The sequence below is a fragment of the Pogona vitticeps genome, chromosome 2, assembly GCF_051106095.1.
Source record: "Pogona vitticeps strain Pit_001003342236 chromosome 2, PviZW2.1, whole genome shotgun sequence".
NCBI classification, from domain to species: domain Eukaryota; kingdom Metazoa; phylum Chordata; class Lepidosauria; order Squamata; family Agamidae; genus Pogona; species Pogona vitticeps.
Window position 1 is genome coordinate 259,504,813 of NC_135784.1, and position 12,115 is coordinate 259,516,927.

At 41.5% G+C, this 12,115-nt stretch overlaps 1 protein-coding gene across 7 annotated transcripts in view; it reads right to left on the reverse strand.

Annotated features, from left to right (window-relative positions):
• Positions 1-12,115, reverse strand: part of FER (FER tyrosine kinase) — a 239,676-nt gene that overhangs the window by 201,933 nt on the left and 25,628 nt on the right. For all 7 annotated transcript variants that reach the window (XM_072992471.2, XM_078386258.1, XM_078386257.1 and 4 more), the window contains 3 exons: positions 11,214-11,479; positions 5,866-6,039; positions 2,469-2,568 (listed from right to left, as the gene is read on the reverse strand). In XM_072992471.2, coding sequence (XP_072848572.2) covers positions 2,469-2,568; positions 5,866-6,039; positions 11,214-11,420 — 481 coding nt within the window. In that variant the 5' untranslated portion in view covers positions 11,421-11,479. The remainder of the gene's footprint in view (positions 1-2,468; positions 2,569-5,865; positions 6,040-11,213; positions 11,480-12,115) is intronic.

Here is a 12,115-nt window from a genome sequence, read left to right on the forward strand (position 1 = left end):
TTTTAAATCCAAACTACCGAATTTGCAATGCCTCAGGCAGCTGATGAAATAATGGATAGTTAATTTATGGTAATAGTAGCTCTACATCTAGAAGGAGATAAAATCATAAAGATGAGCCCAAAGAAAGCAAAGAAAGTGAGGTTTCAGGATTCTAGACCAGTGGTTTCCAATCTTGGGAAACCCAGGTGTTCTTGGGTTGTAACTCCCAGAAACCCTGGGCAGCACAGCTGGTGGTGAAGGCTTCTGCCAATAGCAGTCCAAGAACACCTGGGTCTCCCAAGGTTAGGAAACACTGTTCTAGAGGAAATGATAAGACATCAGGACTTCCTTTTCCTTTCTCTCTTTTCCCTGGCTGTAGAAGAGGGAAGATTCATGGCTATTGAGACCATTAATCTTCCTTTTTTCATAGCCAGGGATAACAGAAAGACCAGAGACATCTTTGCTTCTTGAAGAACTAAGGGCCAAGATCTACAGACGTTTGAGTGTGACTAGAACATTTAGCTCAACTGCAGTCAGTTTATATGTTTTGTTTCAGTGGACAAAATCCAACTGGTTATTTAAACTTGCATAAATGAAATGGTGTAAATCACAGCAGCAAATTGCCTCCAGTTAAGGAGACATTGGTTGCAATCCTGGATGACTGCCTTATCGTGTAATCAGGCACATGCCCAGGAGCAAAAACAGCACCTTCTTAATTAGAGGCAATATACTGCTATGAGTAATGTTCTTTCACTTACACAAATATAAATTGCCAGCTGGATTCTGGCCACTGCTTGGGGATGCTTTCCAGCTGAATTTTATTTTCTGTAAATCCAATAATGTAGTCAAGGAGAGGATTCACTGTGTTATTATATTATACTTACAACATCCAACAACCTAAGATCCAATGTATTTTCTTTTGCTAAGAAAAGATATAGTAACCATGAGATGCCTTTTGTGGCATGAAGCCTCCTGGCGCAGTGGTTAAACTGCACTTCTGCAAGTCAAGAATCTGCTCACAACCTGAGTTTGATCCTAGACTTAAGTAGCCAGCTCAAGGTTAACTGAACCTTCCATCCTTCCAAAGTTGGTAAATTGAGTACTCAATTTGTTGGGAGCGGGGGTAAGGAGATGTAGCCTGAGTAATTAAATTGTAAACCACCCAGAGAGAGAGAGAGAGAGAGAGAGAGAGAGAGCTTCAAGCATTATGGGGTGGTATATAAGGAACACACTTTGCTTTAAAGAGGAAGGCCTGTTTGCACATGCTTAAGACTACAAAGTGATCTATGAAGGAATCCTACATCTGAGGGATTCCAGATGGATTTTACAACTTGAGAATGCAATCTCTTCTTCCACAGAAACAGAAGTAGTTTGGGGCTTTGTTGCAGGATAAGAGGTCTAATCCTTCTCCCTGAGTTGGTTGGTGGTAGCAATCAACCCATGGGTTCTTGGGAATAGTTAAATCCAACTTCCAAGAACCAAGGAAATAGCTCAGAAGATTTGTTGCAAGCCCTGAGCCCCAAAATTTGTAATACACGACAGTCTTCAAAAACATCATGGAATATTCTCCAAAATCTAAATTCCTGCAGGAATGAGATAGTCACCAACAGACTCTTCACAATTTAGCAAGAAATATGAAAGTTCAATACCATGGAAATCGAAATGATATATAAGCCTCCATAAAGGAGGACGTGTAGAATGAGAAGTTGCTCAGGAGATAAGGAAACAGAGGAGGACAGGGGAAAAAAAACAAATTATACAGGAATCCTGTGAAAATTAACTTCAGAGAAGAATACAAGACTGTAGGTTATAATTCAAGGGTACCCTTCCGCATGGAAATGTTACTGTCCTCTCAAAAAAGGGTGATTTACACTTCATGCTAAAGGCTAGAGTGCAGATAATCCAACTGAATGAGTTTTTCCTGTTTGAATAAAAGATTATGGAATAGTTGCTATGCAAATTCTTGTGGATGCAGAAGTTAAGAGAGCTACTGTAATTTCCCCAACTATAACCACAGTATGAACTCTTCTGTGAGCACTTTGAGGAATGTGCAAGAGTTTACTAGATTGTGCTGGTATCTATTTAACTTCTACTTACTATTCTTTAGTTCCAATTGACTGGCCTAAAGAAGGTCCAATAAAGCAGAACTGTAGATGCAAGATAGAAAAAGCTGTCAGTTGTTGGCTATGGGATAGGATAAAGCTCAAAGCAACATGGATCTGGATTGTTTAATGAAAACTTCCTCCTTTTAACTATGACTGCAAAGATTTGGTGTACACTGTTCTGAGTACACCACGCAAGGGTCATGGCATATTCAAGCAATTCTATTATTTATCATTAGGCAGGGGCTTTTTTTGGTTACTTTGCTTTTTTATTATAGAATTATTTACTCATTTATTTTAAATCTGTACAATTGATTTAGACTTTGCTTTAGAGATGTTTGGTAAATATAAGCAACAAGCACAAGTAATAAATGTAAATAAACCTACCTTTAGACACAGCTTCTTTGTACTTCTCTTTGGCAGAATTTACTTCCTTAATTAATTGTCTATAACTACATTTTAATTTTTCCAATTCTGTTTTTGTAACCTATTGATAAAGAGTAAACAGAAAAAATACCAAAGGACTTGACTTGAACAAGAAGAAACACATCAGAAACAAGGTACAAGTACACAGTAACAACTGATATAACTGGGCTGAATTGCACAGTAACTGGTATGCAAATGTTACATTCAGTTGTGGAGCACTACAAAAAGGAAGCCTTTTGGCAGCCTTCACGGCGCAGCATCTGGATCATGTTTTTGAGATAAAAACTCATGAGAAAGTTATTTTAGATGTTACAGTATCTTATTTTCCTGGACCTTTCTGCAGCATTTGATACCATTGACCATGGTAATCTGTTGGATCTCCTGGCTAGGTATTGGTTCTGTGTTATGTTGGGGCTGATTCCTCCTATCAGAATGTATGCAAAAGGTGATGTTTGGGGTGCATGGTTTAATACTGTGGCCTTTGGTACCTCTCCACCTCATTCCCTATGTTATTTAACATCTATATGAAGCTGATGGAAGAGGTTATTGGAGTGAGGTGACATCAATATATGGATGACACCCAGTAATACTGCACCCTGTCACTCAACACCAAGGAAGCAGTAAGGACCCTTGAACAATTCCTGAGCACAATAATGGGCTGGATGATGGTGAACAAGCTGGAATTAAATCCTGACAAAATGGAGGTGCTGCTAGTGAGCAGAAAGTCAGACTCTAGAATGGCGATTCAACATGTTATAGAAGGGACTGTGCTCCTCCTTTACTCTGCACAATCTCTGGTTTCCCACGTGGCAGTGGTGACAACGGGTGCCTGTGAAGAAGTCCACTTAGTGAGTCAGCTACAACCTTTCCTGTGTTGGCCTGACTTATCAAGTGTCATCCATGCCTTCGTTACATCACCTCTGGACTACTATAGTGCACTCTATGTGGGTCTACCCTTGAAGAGGGTTCAAGGATGTTCAACTGCTGCAAAATGGGGCAACTAGGTTGCTAACTGATACACAGTATTGCAGTCCTATGAGCCTGCTACTTAAAGACCTGAATCTGTTGATAATTGCTTACTGGGCCTGATCAAGGCGTTGGCTTTAACCTTTAAAGCTCTAATTCGCATGGGGCCTAGCTATCTATAATGCACTGCCTTTCCCATTATAAGCCTGTCTGGAAGTGAGATATTCAGGAGAAATACTCTTAGAAATACTAACAATTGCAGAGGCCTGCCTAAGAAGTACACAAGAGAGGGCCTTCTCTTGTATGGCTCCAAGACCATGGAATACATTCTCTTCAGAGTTGCTCTCTGTTTCCACTCTGACTGATTTTTCACAAAGGAGTAAAAAAATCTTTTTGGACTGGCTGTGGAAGAGAAGGAGATAAGATAAACTGACAGAGAGAGCGACAACAGCAGTGAAAGATACAACAGACAGAATGGTGGGAAATGTCATTTCAAGTGTAGAAGATGCAGAAAATCCAGAAAGTGAGAGTCCACTAGGGGGAGCAATTCAGGCAGGAAGAGAAGAGGCTATAAAAGAGGGTGAGGGGAAGAGAGAAGCACTTTCTGAGGAAAGCTGGCTAGCTGAGAAGCCGAAGGAGAAATAGAATTGGGTCAAGGTATTTAACAAAGATCCATGGACAGGTGAATGGGTCTTCTGAAGGTGCCTAAAGAGCCAAGGAGGAGTAGAGATAAAGGCAAGTAAGAAAGCCCCCCATATTGGGGAGAAAGAGCCAAAAAAGAAGCTAGAAAAAGAGGAAGGGAAAGATTCCAGGGAGAGGTGAATAACCAGGAGAATAAAAAAAATGTCTACCTTCCCTTGGGATCAATCCTGGGATGAGCAGATTCCCGCCCCCGGTCCAAAAAGACTCACAAATGAGAGTATGGGAGCCCAACACAGAAGTGATGTCCACCCCATTTGTTCCAGATATGTTATTACCAGTTGACTGTCTAATTAATCCTGTTGTTAACGAGTTGGAATGTGTTAAAGGAGAAACATGGAAACCAGAAGAAGGAATCCTAGGATTGAGCTATGTAACTGAGGAAAAAGTTGTTCCATTGAATTAACCTGTAGAAGTAAAGAAGGAGTCTGTGCTTTCTGAAGGGAAGGTCCTGATGTGTGAAAACGAGCGAGTGGGCTTGCATGAACCTGACACTGGCATATGACAGCTAACCTTGCCCTGCGGTGCTGTGTTGAACTATATATCTAAACTACTGCCCTGTTTTTAAGGAAGCCCCTCTTGGATAGCTAGTCACTGGAGAAAGAAAGGCTTGCCTGAAGGGAAAGGTGTTTGCCTGCCTGAAACACCCACCTCAATCAGTGTTCCCCAACCTTTTCTGGTCCGCGGACCAGCTGGGGAAGGCAGGGCACCCCCGCACTCGCGCGCATGCGCTCTCTTGCATGGGTGGGCACTCACCTGCATAAGTGCCGCCATTTGTGCACATGCATGACCATGTGGGCCTGCCCGTGCCCATGCGCAAATGGCGACGCAGCGCTCGTGCAGGCAAGCCAAAGTGCGCATGTAGCCGCAAATGGGCGGCGCAGGGGTGAGTGCACACGGGGGTGCGGAGGGAGGTCTCTCTCAGCGGCCCGGTCTGACCCACCGGGACCAGGCCGGGGACCAGGGGTTGGGGATCACTGCCCTAAATGATCAGAGGCTGTCTTCTGTCCTCACCAAACGTACCTGTGATGATAGCAAGAGCAGGAGAAAATCTCCCACAACTATTTAAAACCAGGGCAGGCTCATAAAGACAGATGTTATCTTTCAGGAAGCATGAGCCCAAGTTGTTTAGGGCTGTATAGGTCAAAACCAGCACTCTGAATTGTGCCCCGAAACAGATTAGCAGCAAGTGAAGATATTGTAGTCATGCAATCTCAGTAATCAGTTTTAGTTAACGATGTGGCAGCAACATTTTGGACCTGCTGAAGTTTCCAAACATTTTCCAAATACAGCCCCACTTAGAGTGCATTACAACAATCCAAACAGGATGCAACTAAGCCATGTGTCGCCATGGCCACATCAAACATCCCACTAGTCTCTGATATGCCACCAAGCCATGTTAATGCTTATGCTATAAAATCCTGAACAAAGCAGGTCACTTCAAGGCCCATCTTCCCTGGTGCATTAGACCTTTGGGATCTTCATGGTGCTCCATAGATTGTGCCACAACTTATAGAGCACTATTTAACAGCAACATAGAGACAAGTATTCTCTGCGGTGGCCCCTATTCTCTGAAATGCTTCTCTGCTGCTATTCAAGAGTCAAGCATGATTTTACCCTAAGAAATACCCATTCTAGTTAGCTGGACATATGCAGTCAACCAAGCAACTAGGACATGGATTGAATAACATACCCTGAACATTTCTGCCTCAATTTGCTGATGAACACCAATGTAACTTTTCTTTATCTGCTGCTTGTCTTTGATCATCACTGTAAGCCTATGTAATGGGCCAGCATTAAGGTCTTCTGCATGTGTCTTCATGATCCTGCTAAGCTGCTCTGTCTGCTGCACAATAAGAAGCCATGACTTAAAGACAAAAGAGATAGGAGAGATACATTATTAGCTTAGAAGCAAAAGAACCATGCACACGTTATCTCTTAGTTGAGTTTTTGTAAGTATTAAATATTTCAATCTTATAAGGGCAGGTTTAAAAAAAATAGAATGTCTGAATCTTTTTGTAAATGCGAACACAATGAAGTGACCTACTGATTTAAATATACACACAAATTTGTGTCATATCACACTGCATGTCCAGAAGCACACTTACCAATTCCATAAGAACACAGGCTAAAATGGAGCATTCTGCTATTCAATCTGTGCATTAACTGGGGAATATCTGAGCAATTCATTAGTAAAGAGTTTGAAAAAGATGAGGAGCAATCTACTACATGTCATCTACCAGCATTAAAAAAAATTACAAAGGGAAACTGAATGAATTTGAAATAGGAAACACTTTTTCCTTTCCCCAAGGATTCTTTGCTTCATGAAGCAATTAGTGTGTTAATTTAATAGAATCCCAACCGAACAACGGAATACACAGGAAGTAGAACTAATAGTTCAAAAATACACTTAGAAGTAGCTGAACAGGACAAAAAACAGAGAAAGAAAAAGAGATATAATCACCATTCTTACACGGTGAGGAAGCTGTATTATCACTGCTTAGCTGGAAATATCTAGTGAAGTGATTCAGCATAAGACCAGCTCCACAAGAGGAAACAGCTGCCTCCCATGAACATTTAGCCTTCCCTGGACAGCACAACTGATTGCACAGCCACTGACATGTCTGGACACACAGGAAACTGCACAATTGCCTTAAATACATTTTTTTCCTTGAACCTGATTTTGGCTAATGTGTTACTTTGCTTTTCTTGACTACATTTACCAGACCCTTGAAAAAAAGTCCAGGACATGTACAAGCTGATAAGACATATGCCTACTGTCTTCAAGTACATAGCTAAGAAACCACATTACCTACCATTCACAATTAGAGCTGCTGAAAACAACAGATGTTCCATTGTCTTTGGACTTTTCAACTCAAGGAAAGATATTCCTCTCCACTCCCACCCAAACCCCCGTGAGTGGGAATGGTCCTTCCCTCATGTGAGACTCCATGGACAACAAAGCAGGTACTTTGTTTCCAACAACTTAGAGATGCTAGAACATGTGAAACAGGAGAATGAAAACTCTCAACAACTTATCCAGTTCCTTTCACAATTGTCTATCATCTTCAGTTACCATCTCAGAACCTTCTGTCCTAGTAGGTTGGTTGATTCCTCTTACCAACTCTTGTCCTCCTTCTTTTCCACTCATATTCAGTCTTAGGTTATCTTGCCCCCTCCACACACCTTGCATGGCAAGGGCAATATGTTCACAATGAAGAGAAACAAGACAGCACCACCAGATGCTTGTCTCAGTTACTCGATCTCCCCAGCCCTTCTCTCCTCTATGGATCTTGGTTTCCTCTTTTGCACTCTTGGCTGTATCAACCTGCCTTGCCTTTGTTTCTTCCCTTGTCTCACGTCCCCCCCCCAATAGGAAGGTTTAGGTGAAACTTTGGGATTTTCCCACTTCGTGCTTCTCCCTTTGGGACCCTAAGCTGCACCAGAACCCCACTGCAGGACTCTTCCTGGTAAATATGATCCCACTCCTTAGGGTGTTCTGGTTCTTCTATCAGTAAAGTAGGCTCTAGACCCCTCCTCTTGAGCACCATCTTCTGCAACATTTTTCAGCTCTTGTCTCTTCAGATTAGGTACAGTTCATCAATACAAGCATGTTTAATTTCAGTGCAATATAAAAAAAAACAAATAAAAAATTAATCCAGAAGGAAAATGTAAACACACCCACAACTATCCTTTTGGAAGTCAGATATTCCTTAGCTCTTTCGAGAAACTAAAAAAACCTCAGTGGCCGGGACACAGTGGTATAAGCCTGTCAGATCCCACTGTTTTCATCAGAATTGACAATCCTGTTTTATGTGCTATACCCCCCATGACCCAAAAAGTTGCTCATAACTGTCTGGAGCAGCTAGTTCCTAGCAACTGGATAAGTAAGTATGCTACTGATCTTTCCTAGTATCTACAACACATGTGTCAAACGCAAGGCCTGAGGGCCGAATCTGGCCCACCAGGCTGTTTCATGTGGACCTCACTGTGTTGCCTACCACTGTGCAGTATACAATACGCAGGCGCTTACTTGGTCACCCATAATGCTCCTCAAGGATGCTGGGAATCCACCTAGCAGGACTTCTAATCCCAGCATTCCAAGCAGCAAAGAGTCAGAAGGTACAGCCACTTGGGTGCCGTACAGCAGTGGTCCCCAAACTTGGGCCTCCAGATGTTCTTGGACTCCCAGAAATCCTCACCAGCGGAGGTGATGGTAAAGGCTTCTGGGAGTTGTAGTCCAAGAACATCTGGAGGCCCAAGGTTGGGGACCATTGGCGTACAGCATTTTGGGAAATGTAGTGCTCACTATTGCTCTCTCCCATTCTCATGGCTCCCGGTGGCTACTGTTTGATGGCGTAGCCTAGCAGCAACCATCTCCACCTCCTCTCCCGAATCGGCTATGAAAGTGAGTGAAGAGCCAGGTGATAACGAGGGGCGAGGGCTGTGGCAAGCACGAGGGAAAGGTGGGAGATTTCCGTGAATAATTAACAAAACAAACAAACACGGGTGGGGCTGTGGAGCAGGTGTCAACAGGTGTTACTAAAACTCACTTTTCAATAAATTGTACAATAGTTGTACACTTGAATATCTGCTTGCCATAATTTCTAGACTTTGATCATAGACCTTAACTTTCAGAGCTAGTTTTTACTTACGTTATTACTAAAACTAGTAATAACTGAATAAGGAGGATTATATTTATTATGATAAAAGAGTAGATACATTTATATAGTCTTACAGATACAACTGGCCCTGTGAGGACAACTATAATGCCAATGCTGCCCATAATTAAATTGAGTTTGACATCTCTGATCCACAACAACTACAAGACTGATACACTCTGGTCTCCATGCACTGAACAACACCTGAGCAATGCAGAGGATTGGGACTTCCCGAAAAAAAATTGCACATGAGTGTTTCAATGCATAAATACTGGAGGAAAGCCCACTATGACTTATCATTGATGTATTATTTGTAATTCCAGGGAAGAGCTCTAACTCATGAGGACAGTTTTTGAAAGAATATACTCAGTGGCTGGTACTGTGTAGTGTAGTGGACAGAGTGGTGGGCCTGGGAAGTCAGGGTTTGAATCCCTGCTCAGCCATGGAAACTCATTACGGTGGGAAAGAACTAGCTAAACCACTCCTTAAATATCTTACTCACCTTGAAAGCCCTATTAGAATTGTCAGTTGCAGCTTAACAACACATCATGCACACACACTCGCCAGCGGAGCGAGCTGTGTATCTAGCTTCAGAGCCAGAGTTGCTTGTAAGAGGTCAAAGTGAAACATTCTAACTAAGTGAACCCAGTTATATTTTCAAACCCAACTTCACAGACTACAGTGTCTCCAAACCACTTATGATAGTTCAGTGGTGCCTCGCACAACGAGTGCCTCACACAACAATAAATTCACACAACGATGGCTTTTTCTGAAAAATTTGCCGCCTCACACAACGATGTTTCCTATGGGGAATTTTCGCACAATGATTTTATTTATTTATTTATTTTATTTATTTATTTAATTTATACCCCGCCTATCTGGCCCACCGGACCACTCTTGGGAAAATTTGGGAAATTTTTCCCATTTGGGAAAATGCTTCACAGAACAATTGCATTTTGGGTCCCCTGTTTCACTTAACGATGTTTTCAAAAAAGAGCGGGAAAGGTGGCTGTTTGGCAATGCTAATTTGTTCTTCTAACTGCCTGTACCCAGGATGCATTGCGCCTGTGCAGGGAAGGGATAAAAAACCTTCCCCATGCATCCTGGGTTTACTTTCCCACATGCAGCTCAAAGGTTGGCTTTGCCTCTTTGCTCTGTCTTGTGGGTGCTTTCTGTGCTGGAGAACTTTCAAAGGTAAGCTTGCATTTCTTCTCCTGGGTGGGTGGTGGGTTTTACAGTGTATCTGTACTGTACTGTATTGCAAAACTCTGATGATTTTTGCAAGGGGGAATTTGGGTCTGTCTGGCTTTGGTTATGGGGGTTTTTTCATTGGGGAAATTGCAGGGGGTTTTTTGGCTGGGGGTTTCTGTGGATTTGTGTGGGATTTGAATGCCCGAGTTCAAACCTGATTTTAATTTTTTTTTCCTGCATGCTGCTTCTTGGTTGGGGGGGGGGTTATGCTTTGTGTGTGTGTAATTCTGCAAGGAAATGGTTGCTGTTCTCTTGTGGCCATGCCTGCCTCTGGGATTTGGATGCCCAAGTTCAAATCTGATTTTTAAAAAAATTTAACTGCTGCCATGCTGCTTTTGGTGGTGGGGGGGGTTATGCATCTCAATGGGGCAGAAATTTTTTTACCAAAAATTAATGAAGACTCAGAAACTGTTTTAAATGCTTGGACTCGTTAGTGCAGCTTGTGAAACCTTTGCAAACTTAATCTGGCTTTGTTCTGAGTCTTCGTTAATTTTTGGTGAATTTTTTTCTCCCCCATTGAGATGCCTTGAAGCCTACTCAATGCATTTGAATGGTGGATACATTGTTTCACACAACGATGTTTCCTATGGGGATTTTCGCTTGACGGCAATCCATTCCAATTGGAACGGATTATCCGGTTTTCAATGCATCTCTATGGGAAATGGTGTTTCACAGAACGATGTTCACAGAACATTTTTTTTAACCAATTAACATCGTTGTGCGAGGCACCACTGTAATGTGTGCAATATGCATTGAATCAGAGCCAATTTTTCACCTAAACAATAATTAGTAAGACACAACAGAAAAGAAAGCAATTATATCAGCACAGGATGAACAGGTACAATTACTTATTTGATAAACTGACAAAAAAACTCAGTCATGTATCATCTAGAAATATGAATCTATAAACAGTAAAAATTGCCTTGTTTTCAAAATTTATAGTGCAATTCTATGAGTTTCTAGTTAAAAATATGTACAGTACCTCTCTACTGAGAGTAAAACTGAAAGATCTGTATGCTTGAAAGTAGTCCTAAGATTTGCTACACTTGTATATTTTATCATCTGAAAATGACTATATGTGTAATAATTAACAATATAAGTTTGACAAAGTTCTATACTCTTTTCTTACCTTAGACACATTACTAACATAATCCAGTTGTGAAGCACTTTCCTTATCAACCTGACTGCAAAGATTTTGCAAGGTGGATGCATATTCTTTGTCACTTTTTATTCTCATGGCCATAAATTTCTTCACTGTTTCCAGTAGCCGTAACTCCCAATCTTGAAGTTTTAGCAAAGCTTCATGAGAACACTTCAGATCACTTCCAAACCCCATCTTTTATAAGGCACTAGTTTTACCAAGGGCCACTAGTGAGATTCTTCTGGTCAACACATCTGTAAGCACAAGAATAATGAGAACGATGTTGAACAGGGAACCTTTTATTCTCTCTTTCCTTGTCAACAATCCCACACAGTGCTAAATACATTTAAAATAAGAAGTAAAAAAAGCTGCAAAGTCCTCAAAGAAGAATGGAAGTTTACAATTGTGAAAGGGTCATAATTGTCTGTTTTATCCCTCTATTCCAGCCACAGCTTGGGAAATTTACATTTTGGACTATAGCTCCTAGCCAACAGAGCAATACCGCCTTAGGAAATCAATAGTGACCCACCCTATCAGCTCCATGCAGAAACCTGAAATGTCTCAAAACATGCATAAGCTAACAACATGGTCTGAGTCCAACAGTTTTTGAGGACTAACATGACTAAACTATTCCAGAGCAATCAGTTGGCTTCTAGAGAGCCAGAACCAATAAGCTGCATAGCCTTGAGGCTTAAAACTTGGATTACTCTCAGATGGTGGGAAAGCCAAACAGCTTGTAGCTTTCAAAAATGACAGCAAGTCAAGACCTTCTTGCACATTTGCCAAAACCAAATTCTGAAAGATGACTCATAAAAACATATCCTAAAACAAAGCAATAGTACTGCTATTGTTGTAGTAATTTCTTTTTAAAATATTTTTATTTTCCAATA